This window comes from Oryctolagus cuniculus, chromosome 15, assembly GCF_051225735.1.
Source record: "Oryctolagus cuniculus isolate XC-2025 breed Fujian yellow rabbit chromosome 15, ASM5122573v1, whole genome shotgun sequence".
NCBI lineage: Eukaryota > Metazoa > Chordata > Mammalia > Lagomorpha > Leporidae > Oryctolagus > Oryctolagus cuniculus.
Window position 1 is genome coordinate 62,593,266 of NC_142881.1, and position 20,421 is coordinate 62,613,686.

Sequence of the window (20,421 nt, forward strand, 5' to 3'; positions counted from 1 at the left end):
AGATCCATGTGGAGTGCCCGGAGTGCCGTGGAAAGCTCAGCCTGGGCTGGGGGCTGGAGCTGGGCTTGGCCAGCCTGGCTCAGCCACGAGCACCATGGCTCCGTCTGCCTCTGCCAGCCGGCACCACCCAGGGCACCAAAGGCTTGCCCTCCAATCCAGGGGCCCTGTGAAGCCCTGGATTGGGGTTCTCAAGTCAGGCTCCTGCATCAGTGCCAGCATGTCCACCCCAGGCCCGACCAGCTGTGCCTGGGGGAAGGGTCTTGCAGTGCAGAATCTGACTGCCCACCGCGGGGGCTGTGGCCACGCTGCTGTGCTGAGCGGCGGGCCAGGTGGGACAGACGTCTCTGGTCAGGAAGCCCCCCGTGAGTTTGTACATCTAGAAACACGCGCTCCTGCCCGTGCCACCTGGGGAACAGCGTCTTTGGAGAGATAAGTGGGCCCCTTCTTTTCGGGGACGTTGGTGTGTGTGGAGGAAGGCCTCATCGCCTGGAGAGCCTAGTGTGGCACCCACAGAGGGGCTCAGGGCCCGCCTGCACATCCACGCAGGCCCCAGCACGGAGCATGGCTAAGGGCAGCTTCCCTGGGCCAGGTGCAGAATGTGCTCCCAGGCCACCACTGGCCAGGGATGCCCAACCCAGGCTGGACAAAAGGGCTGTTCCAACCTCTGGCATCCTAATCTAGATTGTTTCTGAGCCCTGGCTCCAGTCTCCATAGGTGTGAGGCTACCATTTGGCCACTTCCTACCTGGGGTCAGGGGGGACGGAGGGACTAGCAAGCTGGGTTTTCCAGCTGCTTTGAGGGCAGAGACGGCCTCTCATGGCCCCCAGCTTAGCCTTCTCCTGCATGGCATTCCGTGGGCAGTGGGAACACCAGCCTCCGAGACCAGGGCCCCACCCACTTCCTGGGATTTCCAGACCCTTTTCACCCTGCCCTGCCTGCCTTGGCCGGCAGCATCTCAGCCTGAGGCCAGTGCCCAGGGCTGTTTGCAGATGTCCCCGCCTGGCCTGGGGCTCCTCTAAGTGCTGGGTGCTCTTGTGCCGACTTGCGCAACCGCGGCCTCCCCATGGGGCTGGAAGAGCAGTCTGGAGTCCAGCTTCTCGCGGCTCGGATGCGATTCCCACAGCAGCCTAAGGGCAGGGGGAACGTGGCTCCTTCTGGCTCAGTTTTGGAGGCTCACGGTCCATAGGCAGGCAGCCCTCGTGGACGTGGGCTCTGGCGCTGTGCTAGCAGAGCCCCAAGGTGGCACAGGGTAATGGCAAGAGCCAGGCTTGTGTTTCCCTGTCTGTGTGGTCCCTTATCAAGCAGCAGCCAGGGTTTAATCACGGGGCTCCACCCTGCTCACCCAATCCCAGCCAAAGGCCCTGCCCCCACACGCCCTGGTGGGATCCCATCCTCAGCTCTGCTAATGTGTGCCTCGGAGGTCTAGACTCCTGCCTGAGCCCAGGGTCCAATACTTGAACCGTGGCAGGCAGCCTCTGTGGAATGTACGAGTGAGTAAGTGCACAGACGTGCTGGTCAGACAGCCCCTCCGCCACAGGCCCCGCCCTTCCTGGCTTCTTGTCCCCCCACCCCCCAACCTGGTCCCAGGCGCGGTGACTGCTGCCCGCTTGGCTCTGGTGCAACTGGCGCTCTCTGCCGCTGAATTCACCTCTTCCTCCGTCGCACCTGCAGCGCCCACCTGTGCGGGGAGGTGTGTGTGGGGGGGGGGGGGTACTTCTGAGCCCCTGGTGGGACATCATCACAGGCTGCCCCAGGGTCTCCTGGGGCGTTGTGGCCAGGGTAGAGTGCAGAGATAAGGGACAGGACAATGGCCGCCAGCCAGAGAAACCCGTGAGGTGGGTCTGCTTCGCCATCCACGGCCTTGGCCAAGTGACCCGGGAGAACGAGGCCTTGGTGCCCGGGCAGCACCTGCCTCAGGTTAGCAGACAGGAAACCATGGCTGCTGGCAGCTTGCCTAGTGGGTGGGTCTTAGTGGTCAGGTTGGGCTGGGACTCCCAGCCTCAGCTGAGCCTCAGAGTGGTGAGAGCAAGGTCGGTGGCCGCGGGGTGAGCGTCCTGACACCCCCAGTCTGTCCCTAACTTCCCTGTATCTCAGCAGAGCAACAGGAAGTTACACTGCGCCCCTGATCTCTTGCTCAGCCATCAGACATGATCAGGCTCCCGTGTGTACAAGACCCCGTGCTTAGCTGCTCCCTCTCCCACGTAGAGGGTCCCATGGGCTGCTCTGAGGGCTCCCCTTACTACTTCTTTCAAAAGTTCTTTATTGGAAGGCAGAGAGACAGACCCACAGAGGTCTTCTGCCTGCTCCTTTAATCCCCAAATGGCCCCAACAACCAGGGCTGGGCCAAGCTAAAGCCAGGAGCCAAGAGCTCCATCCAGGCAGGGTCCAAGCACTTGGGCCATCTTCCAATGCCTTCCCAGGCACATTAGCAGGGAACTGATCAGAATCAGAAGAGCCGGGACTGGAACCAGCCCTCCAGGATGGGACACCAGCATTGCAAGTGGCAGCTTAACCTGCTGCACACGACACCTGCACCATAGCGCTGGCCCCACAGAGGGGCTCCCCTCGCAACTCAGTTTCTCAGCATCTGATCTGATGGCCCTCTCTCAGGCGAGTTACGGACAGAGAGGGGGGAGAGAGACAGAGAGAAAGCCTTCTATCCACTGGTTCACTCCCCAGATGGCTGCAATGGCTGGAGCTGGGCCAGGCTGAAGCCAGGAGCCAGGAGTTTCTTTTGGGTCTCCCACAGGGGTGCGGGGGCCCAAGCACTTGGGCCATCCTCTACTGCTTTCCCAAGCCACAGCAGAGAGCTGGATGGGAAGTGGAGCAGCCGGGACTCGAACTGGTACCCATCTGGGATGCCAGCACTGCAGGCGGCAGCTTTACCCACGGCGCCTCAGCGCCAGCTCAGGGAGCTTGCTGTGTCTTTGCCTTGCCTTCTACTGCCAACTGCCAAGGCCCTGTTGTGGGCAGGACACATCTGAGTCCTGCCCTGTGGGTCATGACTGCACTGGAGAGCCAGACGTGCAGGGAGTTGGGGGCTTCAGACCTGGCTCTGCCAGCTCCGTGTGCACTCCCTGAGCCCCTTCCCCCACGCTCCGCAGCTGAAGGCGCTCCCAAGCTTCCCCTCCCCCCCCCCCCCACAGGCTGATCCCTGTCTGCTCCAGGCCTGATCTTCCCAGGCTTCTAATCGGTTTCCGTGCCTTGATCCGGGTCCTCCGTGTCGCTTTATGGTGTGGAGCCCCGATTTAGCACAGTGGATGCCAGGCTGGGCCAGGATGGAGGCACCCCGTGGTCCGCACGGGCTCAAGGCCCCAGCTCCCGGGCCTGCCTCCGCCTCTGGCTGGGCCCTTCCTTTCCCGCTCGCTCGCCGCCCCTTTATCTGGCGCCCGCAGCATGTGCGCCCCGTCTATCGGTGTATCAGGCCGGCACGCCTCATCCAAAGTGTATATATTACCTAATAAAATCCTTCTTATTGGGGATTATTGCATCAAATTTTAATTTCCTCACTCGAGCGGCAGCATGTCGCCTGCCCGTCAGTGGAGGGCCGATAGAAGGGAAGAGCGGATAAACTGCACAAATTACCGCCAGCCGATGCCTATCAGCCCTTTGACTGGAATTGACTGGAATTAAGGACTGAGAAATAGGATTTTCTGCCTCAGAGTCTGCTGTGGCAGCTCGCGTCCCACTCCCCGCTGGCCTCCCTCCCCCCACAAGGGCGCCTCCCATTCCCCAAGCAAACTGTGGTCCCCCTTCCCAGCCCTAGCCCTGGCGTGGGAACGGGTGAGGGGCCGTTCCTGTCCCCGCTGAGTCTGCAGGGAAGGAGGGGGACCTGGGCCTGGTCAGCTGGCCCTCCTGCCTCCCCCCCGTCACAACAGGTAGACTCACGCACCGGCCCTTCCAGAGAAATCCCCACTGCCCTGCGCTGTGTTCCCACTGCCCACGCCCCGCCTCGGTGCACTTACTGGGTCTAGAGCTGTGCGCCCTCGCAACTCCACTGGAAAGCGATGGGCCCCCCTCCCCGAACCCAGCCCCCACGCAGCCCTCCGGGCCCTCACCACCCCAACCCGCACCCCCACCCCGAATCCTGGACCCTTTGAGCCTCAGTTTCCCTACTGAGACAGACAACCCCCACTGGGTCCCCAGCGTGATGTCGGGCACACAGTAGGTGCTCAGGCAGTGGCCGTTTTTCCCTGAGGGCTGCTAGCTGTTCTTTTTTTAAAAAGATTTATTTTTATTTATTTGAAGGACAGAGTTACAGAGAGAGGTGAGACAGAGAGAGAGGTCTTCCACCCACTGGTTCACTCCCCAGATGGCCGCAACAGTGGGAGCTGCACTGATCTGAAGCCAGGAGCCAGGAGCTTATTCCAGGTCTCCCATGCGGATGCAGGGGCCCAAGGACCTGGGCCATCTTCTCCTGCTTTCCCAGGCCACAACAGAGAGCTGGATTGGAAGAGGAGCAGCCAGGACTGGAACTGGCACCCATATGGGATGCCGGCACTTCAGGCCAGGGCGTTAACCCGCTGCGCCACAGCACCGGCCCCTGCTAGCTGTTCTTATAAGGCACAGAAACTGCCTGCACCCTCGGGTGGAGACTCCTCAGCTGTGCTGCTGGGGAGTCTGAATCTGCCGAAACCAGAAATGTCACGTGCACCTGCGCCGTCTGGGAAGAGGCACCCGGTCTCCAGCCAAGGCGCACGGCGATGCCAGGCCCCGGTGGGCAGTCACGGGCACTCTCACAGCATTTGCTGTGCACTGGGCACTGCTCAGAGCTCTCCATGCCCAATGGTACTTCAAAGGGTTCGTGGAAAAATGGAATTAGAAGTATGAGTTTATTTTGCTGCCCAAAAGTTTTTTTCCATAATATGTGCAAAATGCATATCGTGAGAAAGACTGCATGATTTCAAAATTGTTTTTGCATCCAACTCACACTTTTAATTCCATTTCCCACACGTTTTTTTGAAGTACACTTTATAGATCAGTTGCTGAGGAGTGAGGACTGTTCCACAGAGCAGGTTCTACCAGGCGGTCTGGCCGCGGAATGAGGCCCTGAGCCACCCGGCCGTGCCACGCTGTTGGCCTCTCTGAGGACCGCAGCTCGTTTCCCCAAATCACGGGCTCCTGGCAGGGAAGAGGCAAGCTCAGCCTGTCTCTAGCCAGACCTGGGCCTGGCACCCCTCCCCAGGGAGCAGGGCAGGCAGGGTGCCCTCGGCCGTGGGCAGGGCTGCCCATGATCACCGCCTGTCTGCAGGGACGAGTACCGCTATATTGAAAATGTAATCACCGAGGCTGGAAACAAGAGCCGTGGGGTCCCGAGAGCCGCGCTCCTCCCTGTTAATTCCTTCTCATAACATTTCCAGTCCTTCTGTCTGCACTTGTATTAAAAGCTCAGGGTTTTATTAAAAGTGGATTTATTCACCCAAAAAAAGAGATGAAACCCCAAACTTTAGTCGCGAGCCTGTCAGAGCTTGTTCTGTGGAAGCTCTGTGTGGCTCCTACTGGGGAAAGCCAGCCCCCCTTGTCCACCTGCCCTGGGAGCCAAGGGTCTCCTCTGAGCCCTGCCCACCTGGGAGGCCTCTAGGCACCCTCCTGCCCATGGGGAGATGCTCACAGGGCACTGAGGATGGAGGGTGCTAGGTCTAGCCTGACTGTGCACCGGGAGCACGCAGCTGCCCCTGGGGTGTGTTTAGTGACTCCCTGGGAAGAGCTCTATTAGCCCTGGGCTCAGCGACCCTGGCAGGCCAGCCCAGGGATGTTCATGCTGGGTCTTATGTGGGGCTTGGGAGGACGGGGGGCAGTGGAGAGCTGCTCCTGTGCCCAGAAAGGCCATCCTGGCAGCCGGAGCCTCGGGCCACCTCCTGGGGACCCCCTCCTGGGAGAGAACCAGGGCTCTCCTGTGTGTGAGCGACCCCAGGAGGGACAGATCCTCAAAACAGCCCCCTGCCTGGGGGGTGGTGGAGATGGCAGTGTGGACCCCCTGGCCTGGAGCTGTGCTTCCCAAGTGACCGCCCCCCAATATACACACCCCTGGCCCTGGGCCACACGGCAGGCGCTGCCCTGTGAAAGCCAGCAGAGCGGGGAGCCGGGGTCGCCTTGCTGCCTCGGCCCAACTACAGCACATCCGTCCACGCATCTCCCAGGGAGGGACAGGCCACAGCTCCACCTGATTTCCCATGAGTGATTGCAAAGGGCTTACCTACAGCCTGACTCAGAGCAACCGCTTCCCCCAGCACCGTCACGATTCTTAGAGCCCAGCACAGGCAGTGTCACCTAGGACCCGGCCCCTCCATGTGCTCCTTGCCCCCCATGCCTGCGCCCCCTCCCTGCGAAGTGGCAGGATCTCCTGCAGACGTGAAGCCGAGATGAGTGAGTGCCCAGAAAGCCAGAGCAGAGTGCGTGCTGGGGAGCCACGCCTGCCATGGCGGGGCCGTGCGTCTGGGCACCACTCACGCGGCAGAGCGGAGCCCGCCCAGGGGCGCTGGTGTTCTGGCGTCTTTCTCGGCTTCCCTGCAGTCTGGCTCACCCCAGGGAAGGGGCCAAGGGAGAGGTCGGAGCTGCGTCCTCAGGGCAGCTGTTTTTCAGAATATCTGTTCCTTGCTCAGCAAACCTAGACATGTTCCGGATCCTGCACCCCAGGAAGGGACAGAGGGACAGAGCTGTGGCTGCCCCTGCTGTGTCCTGGTGTGGAGACCAGGAGGAGCTGGGAGAGCAGCTTGTCCCCCAGGGCGGAGGGCCCGGCATCAGGGATGATGTCTCTTTGCACAGCGGGTGGCACTCTGGGGGCGGGTGCTGGGCAGGCTCCTGCTTCCTGCTGATAAATGGTGTGTGGGGCATAGGGTGGCCAAGGCCACCAGAGCTCATCACTAGACATGCCAATGCTGGGGTGGGGGGTGTTTGCTGAGGGGGCGGGGCTCTCCAGCTCCGGTGAGGGGGCCTGGGCAGCAAGGGGAGGGTCGCCCCAGGCCCACCTGGACATTTTTTTATGCAGTCAACAGCAGCTATTTGAGTGTGCCCCTGTATGCCAGTCTCTTCCTGGCAGTCTACATAGCATGCCCCCGTATGCTGGGTCTCTTCCTGGCAGTCTACACAGTGTGCCCCTGTATGACAGTCTCTTCCTGGCAGTCTACACAGTGTGCCCCCGTATGCTGGGTCTCTTCCTGGCAGTCTACACAGTGTGCCCCCAAATGCCAGATCTCTTCCTGGCACAGTCTACACAGCATGCCCCTGTATGCCAATTTCTTCCTGGCACAGTCTACACAGTGTGCCCCTGTATGCTGGGTCTCTTCCTGGCAGTCTACACAGTGTGCCCCCATATGCTGGGTCTCTTCCTGGCAGTCTACATAGTGTGCCCCCGTATGCCGGGTCTCTTCCTGGCACAGTCTACACAGTGTGTCCCCCTGTGCTGGGTCTCTTCCTGGCAGTCTACACAGTGTGTCCCCATATGCCAGGCCTCTTCCTGGCACAGTCTATACAGCATCCCCTGTATGCCGGGTCTCTCCCTGGAATGGTCTACACAGCATGCCCCTGTATGCCAGTCTCTTCCTGGCAGTCTGCACAGCATGCCCCTGTATGCTGGGTTTCTCTCTGGCACAGTCTGCACAGCATGCCCCTATATGCCGGGTCTCTCCCTGGCACGGTCTACACAGCATGCCCCTGTATGCCGGGTCTCTCCCTGGCACAGTCTATACAGCATGCCCCTGTATGCCGGGTCTCTCCCTGGCACAGTCTACACAGCATGCCTCTGTATGCTGGGTCTCTCCCTGACATGGTCTACACAGCATGCCCCTGTATGCCGGGTCTCTCCCTGGCACAGTCTATACAGCATGCCCCTGTATGCCGGGTCTCTTCCTGGCACAGTCTACACAGCATGCCCCTGTATGCCGGGTCTCTCCCTGACATGGTCTACGCAACATGCCCCTGTATGCCGGGTCTCTCCCTGGCACAGTCTACACAGCATCCCCTGTATGCCGGGTCTCTCCCTGGCACAGTCTACACAGCATGCCCCTGTATGCTGGGTCTCTCCCTGGCACAGTCTACACAGCATGCCCCTGTATGCCGGGTCTCTCCCTGGCACAGTCTGCACAGCATCCCCCGTATGCCAGGTCTCTTCCTGGCAGGGTCTACACAGTGTGCCCCCATATGCCAGATCTCTCCCTGGCACAGTCTGCACAGCTTACGCACTTCCCCTCTGTCTGCTCTCCCTGGCAAACTCCTGCTCATCCTTCACAGCCCAGCCCGAACGCTGCTGCCTGCATAGTCCATTGTGGCTTCCTCTGGGTTAGCACACTTCTCCGTCTGGGCACCCCAGGTGTGTGCAGCACATGTATCAGCCTTAGCCCCAACTCCTCACCACAGACGTGCTCCCCTCCTGTGAGTCCCGGCTCCTGACCCCTCTCCCAGTCCTGCAGGGACTGAACTGGTTGGGGACGGAGCCATCTGAGGCAGGAACTTCGGGCACCATATTGTGTGGGTCGTGGTTCTTTTGGCCGAGATGGCCCCTGGGACAGCCACTGTCAGCCCTTCAGGGTTCACGATGCTCTCGCCTGTAGAGTAACTGATAAGGGCCCAGGGTTTTTGCTGTTGTTCATATTAGGGTGGGGCAAACAGGTCAGAGAGGTGCAGCAGCCTTCCTGAGGTCACACAGCAATCTAGTGCATGGCTCAGGTAGAGACCAGATCTCATCTGTTATTCTCCTACAGATGAGTCACCCAAACGTGGCACATGAGGAGGGGAAGGAGGAGCCTTGCTTGGGCCTCCCCAGAAGACCCCAGGGTATCTGCCTGGGAGCCTCAGTGTGTGTCCCAGGGACAAGGGGCCCAAGCCGAGTCCTGAGCACGTGACCTCTACTTCCTGGGCTGCCCCTGCAGCTGCCAGTCAGCCTGGGGAGGGGAGATATGGGGGCCAGGAGGCTGCAGGCAAAGGCAGCTGCCTGGATGACCAGACTAAGCCCCTCCTCTCTCCCACCAGGGCACAACAGTGCGCATTGTCACTGCCATCGACCAGGACAAGGGACGTCCCCGGGGAATTGGCTACACCATTGTCTCAGGTAAGGCACAGGTGCACCTGTTCCCCCTCCTCCTCCGAGAGGAGCCCCCACTGGGGCTAAGGAGACTCTTGAGGGTCAGTGTATGAGTCCTGCCTCTGGGGACAGTCCTGGACTGCCTGGACTGCGGAGGGAGGAGCGGGAGGAGAGGAGGGTCTGGGGAAGCCAGCAAGGGCTGGCGTGTGTAGGGTGCTGGGCAGTGGTGGGCGCAGCAGTGGGGGCTGGCATATGCAGGATGCTGGGAAGGTGGGAGCAGGGGCTGGCATGTGCAGGGTTCCAGGGTGGTGGTGGCAGGGGCTGGCATGTGCAGGGTGCTAGGGCAGCCGTGCCAGGGGCTGGAGTTGGCTGCTGTCCCTAGTTCTGCCACATTGCCCACACCGGGGCTCCGAGCAGGGTCGCCAGTGACTGCTACCGAGCCTCTTTCCTGCTCCAGCTCTGTCTCCTTGCTTTGTGATTACATGGTCTTAGAACAGGCAGAGCTGCGTCTTCTCTTGTCACACGGCGGGCCAGGAGAAGTCCCAGTGTGCCGGGGAGGTTGCAGGGGCAGGAGCATCAGCCCCTTCCTTCCTGGTGTCCCTGTACTGACCGGGCAGCGAGTGCTGACCCCTGCCACATGTCCCTGCCCAGCAGCAGCCCCGTCGGCTGTCCCAGGGCTGGGTGGTTTGGGAGTAAAGTTGCTGGTGAGAGATCCAGCGAGAGCCTGCTCAGCCCCCCACAGACTCGGGCTGTGTCTCCACCCCACACAGTGGACACCCCACTCGGGGACCGCCGTGCTCGGCCCACTGCTCTACAGAGGCTGAGCCAGGAGGCTGCCAGGCCACCTCCGAGCCTCTGCCCTGCCTGCCACAGCCTGCAGCCCTGAGGCAGGAGTGCCTGGTGGAGCAAGGCGAGTGATCGGGAGTGCAGGATGGAGTCTCTCGAGCAAGATTGTTCTGGGCGCGTCTCTGCCTCGGTGTGAGTGGGAAGAGCAGATGCCCACGTCCGGGCGGTTTAGTGTCAGCTGACTTAGTATACGACCAGAGCCTCGTCACCGTGCGTGAGGCACTGGATGGTGTGGGCTGTTGTTATCCTTTGTGCTGGAAGCGAATCACACCTCAAGGAGCTGGGGTCAGCTGGAGGAAGAGAGATGCCCCGCGTCCCTGGGAACAGAGGAGATGCAGGTGCTAGCAGGACTGTCCCTGGGCCTCCAAGCCCAGGGCGCCCCAGGAGCCAGAGCCCGGGTGGTTTGGCCTCTGTGCCACCCAGTCGGGAGCACAACACAGGATCCAGCCGAGAGTAAATCCCAGTGTGTGCCTGTGGATAAATGAGCGAGTGTCACTCCAGGGCAAGGAGGGAGTGTCCAAGCCCAGGAGGCCCAAGAACCACCTGGAACTCATTGCCAAAATGCAGAGCCCTGGGCCTCAACAGTCATTCCTATTCTATGGTGCTGGGGTAGGGCCAGGAACCGTTCCCGTCTCATGGCGTGCCAGGCGCTTTCCAAGGCCAGAATGCGAGAGAGTCGGTGTGGGAAGAAGCCCCTTCTGCAGGGCTCCTGGGAAAAGGGCCCACAGCAGGTGGTGGGCAGAGGGGGAGTGGAGACCTGTGCTGGTGAGTGTTGCAACTTGGAGAGCAAAGCACATGTCTCCTGGGGACAGGGATCTGTGCTGGGACAGAGGGAGCATCAGTGTGCCCAGGGCAGCTGCAGGGGAGGGCGCTGGATAAGGTGGCAGCACCAAGGGGACACAGGCTGGGTGGAAGAGCCTCTCCTTTGGCCTCACTGCCTCTGAGCTGGTCCAGATGCACTACCGCCTGAATGGGCCAGGGAGCAGGCGGTCAGGACCTGGCCCGAGGACACGCCCAGACGGGGAGCCTGTCCTCCAGGGCACTGGTCCATTCCAGGCCAGCAGCACAATCCTCTGATCGGCTCCAGCCAGCACGCCCTCCCCCTGGAGGGGGAGCAGGGCCAAGCTGTGGTGCCTCCAGTGTCTGAGCTCCAGTGCTTGCAGTCTGGATACAGGGGCTGCACAGCATCCTGTGGAACCCTCAGGGGCTTCATCTCCTGGACTAGGTTCCCCAGGATGAGAAGGGGGACCCAGGATGTGGACCTATGGGGAGGGGATTGTGCAGAAGCAGGGCCAAGTGGCAGAAACTTCAGAAGGCCAAAGCACTTAGAGCAACTTTAGAGGATTCCCCTTGCTGGCTTTTAGAAAGGGTGACCAATGGATCTCCTCTCCTATGCCATCTTCGATTGATTGGTAATGGCTGCATGAAGAAGATTATGGAGGCAAATGGGCTCAGTGTCAAGAAATGAATGAGTGCAGTCTTCAATTGGTAGTGTCTGCTCTGGGTGTGGAAAGGGAGAAGGCAGCACCTGCGGCATATGTGCACCTTTGGCAAGGAGCACTGGGACCGCCTCAGAGTTTGGCCCCGCTTGTCCTCGCCTGGAGTTTGTCACCCCCACTCTGCCCACGGGAAGCCAGCACGAAGGGCTCATTGCTTTTCTTCCCCACCCCTCTTGCCTGGCTCCACTGGGCCGGTCCCCCCTCGTGTCTGCCCATGCCACTTTCCCAGCCGGGGCTGGTGTGCCCTCGGTGTGAGCCCAGCCCCTGCACCTGGAAGAGGCCTGCCCTGCCTGGGGAATGCTGGCGGAGCCTGGAGGCTCCCTGCAGCCGGCCCGCTGCTGTTTGTCAGCCCCGCGGCCGTGGGGATTTATGTCCGCCCACGGCGCTCTCCCATTACTAACGACCCCACTGTTCTGCCAAGAACAAAGAGGCCTTCAGCAGTAAGTTACGGCTCCATCGCCATCAATTTGTTCTCAGCCTCTTGTGGCCAAACCGAGGCTGGGGAGTGACAGGCTCTGTCCCCTGGCGGAGCTGGCACGGGCCCTATCCCTCTGTCCTGCCACTCACCAGGGACATCCCTGCACCCAGGGCCCAAGGCGGGTGTTCCCAGTGCTTGCCTTGGCCTCATCCCTCCCTTCCAGGCAGAGACAACCCTGCATTAAGGGGCACTGTGCCCCCGCCCCTCTGCACAGCGCTGGACTTGGAGTCCGAGGTTCAGGCACTAGGGTCAGCAGTTCCCTCAGTGGAGAGGACGGTGTTGGGGAGACTCTAAGGGACACAGAATATTGAGGATGATTCATTATAAGAGGCCCCAGGGACACATTCATCCAATCCCTCCTGGGTTCATAGAGAGGTGCTGAGAGCTGCTGTCCGTGGTCCTGACTTGCAGCTGTGCTGGCCAACACAGCTAGCGGTCACTACATGGCTACTGAGCCCTGGGCTAGTGGCTCGGTAGTGAACCAAGAGACACCGTGAACATGGCACCCAGATTCGGAAGGCTTCATGTGCCAGAAAGATGATCAGAGATCCTGATGGGGTCAGTATCGATGACAAGCTAAAATGAGGAGATACTGCATACACAGGAACAAATACAACATGATTTTTAAAAATATTTATCTGAGAGACAGAGCTACGGGGTGGGGAAGGGGGAGAGAGACAGACAGACAGACAGACATATCTTCCACCTGCTGGTTTACTCCCCAAATGGCCGCAGCAGCTGAGGCTAAGCCAGGCTGATGCCAAGAGCCAGGAACTCCATCCAGGTCTCCCAAGTGAACGCAGGACCCAAGTACTTGGCCATCATCCACTGCCTTCCCAGGTGCATCAGCAGGGGGCTGGACCAGAAGCAGAGTGGCCAGGACTCAAACCAGCACTTCTCTATGTGGTGACGGTGTCACAGGCGATAGCTTAGCCCTCTGCGCCACAACACGGGCCCCCACATAACGTATAATTAAGATCAAATTTGCCTATTTCCTTTCCAGTTTTTTTTTTTTTTTTGGCCACAAGAGCATTTGATTTACATGTGTGCCACTGTTCCCTGTGTGCAGGCAGCTCTGTTCTATGTCAGACTGCCTTGCGTGGCTCCTACCACAGACCAGCCGTGTAACCTCCTCGGCATCGTGTTCCACTCTGTAGAATGGAGACAGTGGTGCCTCAAGCCTGCCAGCGCTGATGTTAGCGTGAGGAGAGTTGGGCCAAGAGAGCCTGCAGGGAGCAGCTGACTTCAGAGTCGGCACTCAGGGCGTGATTGAGGGTCTCCTCTGGGCAGGAGCCTTGCAAGTGTCCTGAGGCAGAAGGGGCCGAGGCTCCATCCCAGAAGCTGTGCTTCACTCCAAGCAAGTGGGCTGGCCACTCTAATCCCTGGGCCGGCGGCGGCAGAGAGGAGACACAGGAGATGGTGCTGCTGCTGTAGAGTGAGGGCTCGCGGGGCGGGGGAGGGGGGCGCTCAATGTTCACTTTCCTCTCCTGGGTGTGCAGAAATGTCCCTAATGAGAAGTAGCCGTCGCAAGGAGGGGAGACTGGCCCAGGAACTCTCAGCCAGGTCGGGCGTCGGCAGGGGTGCGGGAACCAGCGAGGAAGGGTGCCTGCGAGCAGAGCCCTGGCATGTCTGAACGTGGGCAGGGCGCGGCTTCCTCATGCAGGTTCGGTCCACATGTGCTTGGATCTGAGCGTAGGCGGGTGCGGCCCCTTCACCCAGGGGCAGTCGGCTTGTGTGCGGGTCTGAGTATGGGCGGGTGCAGGTCTGAGCATGCTCAGGGTCGCGTCTCACCACGCAAGTGCAGTCACACATGACTGCTGCAGAGTACAGGGCGGGTCATGGGGAGATGCGGCCGCAGTCGGACAGGGCCCAGGCAGGCAGCCATGGAGCGCCCGAGAGCAGCAGGAAGCCACCATAGGGGCCAGCGGCAGAGGATGTGGCCAGAGGTGCGCTGTGGTCAGAGTGTGGTGGAACCAGCGGAGGAGGGGAGAGGTGGCTGCAGCAAGCAGGCACCGCCCGCGAGAGACTGACCATGGCAGCTCCCGGGGGGCCCAGCCTGGGAGGGGGTGCAGAGCTGGCAGCAGGTGCCACGTGGGACAGGTGGTGTAGGTGACGGGAGAGCCTGAGAGGCACCTTCAGAGCCGCCTTGGAGAGAGAAGCTGCCTCGTTCACCCCTGCTGCTTGTTTCAGACACCCTCTCTTCCTTCTGAGTGACCTTGCATGACCTTGAGTTACGGACCCTCTCAGAGGGTGTTTCCTGCCTTTAACTGGGGCCGATGGTGTCTTTCTCAGTCAGGAATGAAAATAAGTGTTCACAGCTGCCAGGATATGTGAGCCACCAAACGTGCTGCGTGTGTGCAGGAACACTTGCGGGGGTGTGTAGTGTGAGGTGTGTGGGATGCAGTGTGTGGTGTGTCTGCTGTATGGTGTGTGTGTGTGTGTATATGGTGAGTGTGGTGTGAGTGGTGTATCTGGGTGAGTGGTGTGTGTGTGGTGTACGTGTGTGTGTGGTGTGTGTGGTGTATGTGGTGTGAGTGTGTGTGTAGTGTGGGGTGTATGTGTCATGTATGAGTATGGTGTGTGTGGGGTGTGTGTGGGGTGTGTGTGGGGTGAGTGTACTGTGGTGTATGAGGTGTGTGGTGTGTGAGTGTGTGGTGTGAGTGCAGTGTGTGGTATGTGTGGTGTGTTTGTGGTGTTTGTGGTGTGTTTGTAATGTGTAGTGTGTATAGCGTGTGGTATGAGTGTGTAATGTGTGTGTGGTGTGTGGTGTAAGTATGTGTGATAAGGGTGTGATGTGTGGTATGAGTGTGTAGCACTGGTGTGGTATATGGTGTGAGCGTGTGCTGTGTGTGTAGTATGTGGTGTGTGTGGTATGTGGTGTGGTGTGTGTGTGTGTGTGTGTGCAGTATTGTTCAGCCTTTAAAAAATGGAATGCTGGCATGTGACAACGTAGGTGGACATGGAGAACATTGTGCTGAGTGACACAGGTGTGACGCAGAAAGTACCGCATCTCTCGCTGACACGAGGGGTCTGAGCCAGAGCCACGGTCACGGCAAGAGACAGAGCAGTGGCTGCCGGGGCCCGGAGCTCTTGGGCGGAGGCCCCACGCTGCCGGCTGCGAGACAACCCCGTGCGTGGTGACTGCCAACAGTGCAGGTGCACTTGAGCCCTGCTGAGAGCAGATCCCCAGAGGGACGGCAGCTGGGCCGTGCTAGCTTGATTGCGGCCGTATTCCCCAGCGTCTGCCGGCAGGGTGGGCCACTTCCATTCGTCAGCCCCGCCTTGACGAGCCGAGTACCGGTGTGCCTCTGCGGCCTCCGTGTAGCAGGCCTCGGCAGGTGCGAGCCGCTCCCCCGCCCCTGCTGTCACGCCTGCTCCGCTCCACAGCCAGGCCCAGGGAGCCTGGGGAAGGCAGCTCTGACAGCCCTGCGGGTCTGGGCCCAGGGTTCTTCCACACAGGCCAGCCTCGCCTGCTCCAGTGCCCCATCACAAGGAGCTCATTGACCAGAGCCGGGGTTCTCAAGTGGGGTCCCCCAGCCGGCAGCGTCCACGTTCCCTGGAAACCAGCTCAGCGTGCAGAATGAGTGGGCCAGGATCTGGGCGTGGGGCTCCGCAGTCTGGGCTTTTCCAAGCCTTTCTGTCTGCAGCCTGCTGGCACCTCCATGCGCACTGACAGGTGGGGTCTGGCGCTGGATTCCATCCTCTCCAGCGTCAGAGGGGCCCTTGCCACCCGGGGGCATGCGGCTTGGAGAACGCGATCTTGCCGGAGCTTCTGCTTCCCGTGGTCCAGCTCTGCTTGGGGCTGCACCGGTCTGCTGGCCAGAGGGGCCTCCTGTCTCCTTGCGGCCCATGTCCCTCTCCCGGTCTCCTCCTCGTGCAGCAGTGAGGGAGCGAGCCCCGGGAGTGGTCAGGGCATGCAGGCTGGGCACGAGCGGGGGGCCTACGAGGGAGCTAGTGTCCCCTGTTCTATAGACCAGGCACGCGAGGCCCCGGGAGTCTGCACGGGCTAGCTCAGTCAGGATCCCTGCTGCTAAGTGGCCGAGCAGGGATGTGAACTCGGCTCCAGAAGATACCCGGTTTCCTTGACAACAGAGCTTCTCAAAGTGTGGTCTCTGGACGAGCAGCGTCAGCATTACCTGGGAATTATTAGAAATGCAAAATTTTCTTCCCATCCTAAACCAACTGGATTGGAACCCCCAGGTTGGGGGAGGACACAGTAGTGAAATTTCATGCAAGGGGAGGGGGCCATTAGGAAAAAAAAAAAAAGTCCAGAATAGCTGTTGGCAGTGCAGTGCGGGGGGGGGGGGGGTTGCGATGGTGAAGAGGAGGTTGAGACACACTGGCCCGGCACGGAGGGCAGGGGCTCACTGCCAAGCCCGTGGGGGCCATGTCCAGGCTGCCTTGCCCAGCTCTGGGCTTGACGTTAACGCCACTGAGTGAGAGATTCCTGGAAAAGCCGTGGGATGCTGGGCAGGGAAGGCTGTGTGCTGTGTGAGTGTGCGGAGAGGGAGAGACCAGCTTGTTAGAGTCCGGCCGGCCCCCGCCCCAGCACGCCTGCGCTGAGAGCCTCCGGCTGAGCCCCGGCCACGTGGGACAGCTCTCAGGAGGCCACCGTCTGATGCACATCAAAGCCCCTGTGATTAGGCCACTTGGCATTTCTCTCCCCCTGGGAAGCAAAAGCTCGGGAGAAGCTGCATTGCTTTGGAGATCTGAACTGCACGCCGCAGCCCCCAGCCTGGGGCCGCACAGTGGGTGCCTCAAAGCCCCTGAAACATCAGGGCTTCTGGCCCAGGCATGGGAGCACTGGCCAGAGAGGAGTCAGGGCAGACGGGGGCCATTGGCAGAGGGCACAGAAGGCAAAAGGGGTGGGCGGGAGCACGGCCTCGTCAGAGATCTGTCCACAGGCTGCTGCCCTGTTCCAGCCTTGCTGGGGGAGGGGGCAGAGGCAGCAGGCTCTGCGAGATGCTGCCCTTAGATAATGCAGGAGAAAGGGTGGCCAAGGTAGCTGCCAGCCGGAGTCTGGGTTTCTAGGGTCCTGGTGGTGGCCTGGGTAGAAAGAAGGGGGCATATTTTTAAGGAACGCCCATCTGTTCGTGACTATGAATGGCACCCTTGACCCACATCAGCACGTGGAAGAGGGTAACCCATGTCTGCTTCAGGTAACCCAAAGCAGACATCACTAACTGATGTCAGCACACACGCAGGCCACCTAGCCTGCCCTCTGGAAGCCCACGCTGTAGACGGGCACCTGGCAATGAGGAGTTGTCCAAGGTTTAGCCTGTTGGCCTCTCCGGCTCTCTTCTTGGGAGCGATTTTAATTCAATTATCTAATTGTTTACAGTTCTGTCCCACCGCTATAAGAAAGCAGTGCTGTCCATCACACGGACAGGCGTTCATCCCGAGGAAGCCAGGAGAGCGTGCACAGGGTGCTGCCCCGGGCCTCTGTGCAGGGGTGCGTCTCCCACCAGCAGCCTCCCCTGGCACTCTGCGTGCTGGCCCCAGCTCCCGCCCCTCAAGTGAGGCCCTGAATGCTCCTTGCCGGCAGCAGTGGCCGGGCCCCAGCTCCCATCCTGAGACCACACGGGGTCATGGACTGCCGAGAGGTGTCCCAGCCATGTGGTCTGACACTCCCTTTCCGCCTCCTCATCCCTGCACCCTCCCTGCGGGCAGGAGCCCCTGTCCCTCTCTGGGATACAAGGCCTCCTGGTGCCTGCTGATCTGGGGGGGGCCCCCTCGAGTTCCCGACCCTGTGGTCAGGCCTTCAGTGCACTGCCCCCAGAAGGCAGGGTCGGTAGCTGGGCGCCCAAGGTCCTTTGGGTGATGGGCAGTGTGTAGGCACCAGCATGGTTGGGCAGAGCCGGCCACGGCCCAGGGAGCCGTGAGGGTAGTGGCCGAGGGTGTGGAGAGTGGGAGAATTCTCTCATCTCCCCTGTCATTGCCTCTTCTCGGCCCAGGCTCTGTCCTGCTCTTTGCTCATCTCTGAGACAACTCCCGTGCTCACTTCCAAGGGCCCAGAGGTCTCAGGAGGGTGTGGGAGCCACCCTGTCTGTCTCACTTCAGGGCGCCTCAGCACACAGACTCGACTGAAACAGAGTTCATGCCTTCTGACCCACCTCGGGCTGGACCCGGCTCCCCTCTGTCCAGTTCTCACTTTTCCTACTGGCTCAGACCCAGGATGGCAGCAGCTGCGGACAGGCAGGCGCCCGGCCTCCTGCCCAGTGCCCGCCGCTCCCCCGCCCAGCACGCTGTGCCTTTGAGCCTCGCACCTTTCCCTTCCCTGGCTTCTGGGAAACACGCTGTCACACACACGAGGGGTCTCCACCACGCTGTGAAAATGCTCATCATGAGAAAGCTAGGCGTGGATCACAACATGCTTTGAGTCAAAACGAACTTATCTTTTAATTCCGTTTTTCTCCACGAGGGTTTTTGGGCACTCTCGTACGTGGGCCACTCCGGCTTGGAGGTGGACGTGTCGGAGCTGTTTTTCACAGTACTCTGCTGTGCACGGTCCCCGGGTGCGCGTGTCTTGTGCTCAGTATCCGAGATCCGTCCATGTTGCCCGTTTGGTTTCAGGGCCGCCTGTGGCTCCAGCAGGTGACACTGCCGCAGCTTCCTGGGCCAGGTCCCTCCCCACAGGGGTTTCTGTTGTCAGAACCTGTGCCATGATGAACACCACGTCTCTCTCCAACGAAACCCCACATTCTCTGCCCTCAGTTCCCATCCTGCCTGATGCCCCAAGTGTCTCAAGCCAAGCCTTGGGTCTGTGTGCGGGGCTGGAATAGCCGGATCCGTCCTCCCTTCAGTTAACTGCCGAGTGTTCGTGCAGTGGTTGCCGTGTCGGGCTCTGTGCTGGACCCTGGGGACCACCTAGAGGGAGAGGCAGCCTCATTCAGGGAGGGGGGGGGGCTGATAGATGAGCATGGGGGTGTTTCCCCGTGCTGGGCACCGGGGAGAGAACACCAGGGCGAGGGAGGGACCACGGGGCAGGCGGCATTTAGGGAGGGATTAGGCAGCCTGGCCGGGGGCACCTCGAGCTGCCTGCCTCTGCCTGCCCAGGCTGTGGGCGTGGGGCAAGGTCCTTGTCGCTCCCACCCCAGGAAAGCGCTCCCGGGGCATCAGAGCCAAGCCGAGCCCCTCAGCAGCTCGTGCCCCCAGCTCCCGTTTTCTTCCCACTCCCTGGATGACTGCTCAGCCTTCAAGGCAGCCCCCAGCCGGGGCTAATCTGAAATAAAAGTTTTTATTTATCTAGCTTGATACCTGGTGCAAGGTTAAATCATACAAGAGAAAAAGCAATAAAAGAGAAAGATTAAGCGTAAGGCGCTGTCTTAGGCATGCCCTTTCGCAATGTGGTTACAAAGATATTAAGCCTGAAGTCACCCACACCCCTCCGTGCTGTGCCCTGTCTCTCTGGGCTCAGTGGCTTCGAGGGACCGGAGGGAGGAGAGGATGGGCTTGGGGTCGGGGGGCACCCTGCAGTGCCCCACAGAGGGCGAGGGGCCAGATGGGGCCCCGGTGCCTCCGCTGTCAGCCGCCTCCCACCCCAACACAGTTGTGATTTATGCCTTCCTCGGGGGACAGGCACGGTGACATCTGTGCCTACCTTCGGCCATCCTCGCCCTGTCACTCGTGTGAGGCACTTAGGGAGAGAGTGGGGTGGCAAGGAGCCTTAGTCACTGTGCCTTCCTGCAGGCAGCCCAGCTGCAGATCTCAGGTTCATTCTCCCATGTGAAACTCGGTCCCCTCACCTGTGAAATGGGGAGCACGCTGGGGTTATGGCGAGGGTTGGATGAGGTCATACGGGCAAAGCTCGCAACACCTCCTGGGCACTGGAGATGGTGTGGAAACCATCGTGGTCTGGCTGATGACAGACATGTACAAGGGAAAATACCCAGGTGCCCGTGCCTGTGGGTGGTCGTGTGGCTCATGAGGCCCGTGCTCCTCGCTGGGAAGCTCTCGGCAAAGGCTGCGGAAGCCGGCGGGCCCCGCGAACTTCCTGTCTGACTGGCCGGCAGGTGCCCCGGCACAGAGCCACTTGAGAAGGGCGACTGGCTTCCCAAGCCTCTGCCCACGGCCTCACCACTGCAGGGTGGTCCAGCGTTCCCAGGATGCCCTGTAACCCTGGAGAGGAAGGGACCATAGGTAGAGCCAGGGGCTGCTCCTCTGCCCCACGAGGGGTCTGGGGCCTGTGCACGCATCCCCACCCCCCACCCCCTGGAAACAGCCCTTCCCTCTGTAGGACCCTGCACCACCTCCCCACCCCTCTGTCCCGGAGCCCATGCTTCAGAGCCGCAGGTACCCAGGGTCACATGGCTGCTCGGTGGGAGAGCCTGAACCCCACAGGCCCGCCCTTCTTTGCTGCTCCTGGCCCTGAGCCCCTGCCCGGTGTCGGGGAATCACCAGCTCTGCCTCTAGGCTTCGCTGAACTTCCCAAGCCCCCTGCACCTGCTCAGCCTCTCGCTCCCTCTCTCCCCTCTCTGCCTCTGTCAAGTGCTCTGAGTCAATTAACAGGCTGCTCCCCCTTCAAATATTTGACCAATATTCTGGAAACAGAGATTTCTGAGCAGATCTGTCAGACACTG

At 60.6% G+C, this 20,421-nt stretch overlaps 1 protein-coding gene across 4 annotated transcripts in view; it reads left to right on the forward strand.

Annotated features, from left to right (window-relative positions):
* The window catches only part of CDH23 (cadherin related 23), a 365,671-nt gene that overhangs the window by 154,311 nt on the left and 190,939 nt on the right, over window positions 1-20,421 (forward strand). For all 4 annotated transcript variants that reach the window (XM_051823796.3, XM_089313405.1, XM_089313406.1 and 1 more), the window contains exon 9: window positions 8,968-9,046. In XM_051823796.3, coding sequence (XP_051679756.3) covers window positions 8,968-9,046 — 79 coding nt within the window. The remainder of the gene's footprint in view (window positions 1-8,967; window positions 9,047-20,421) is intronic.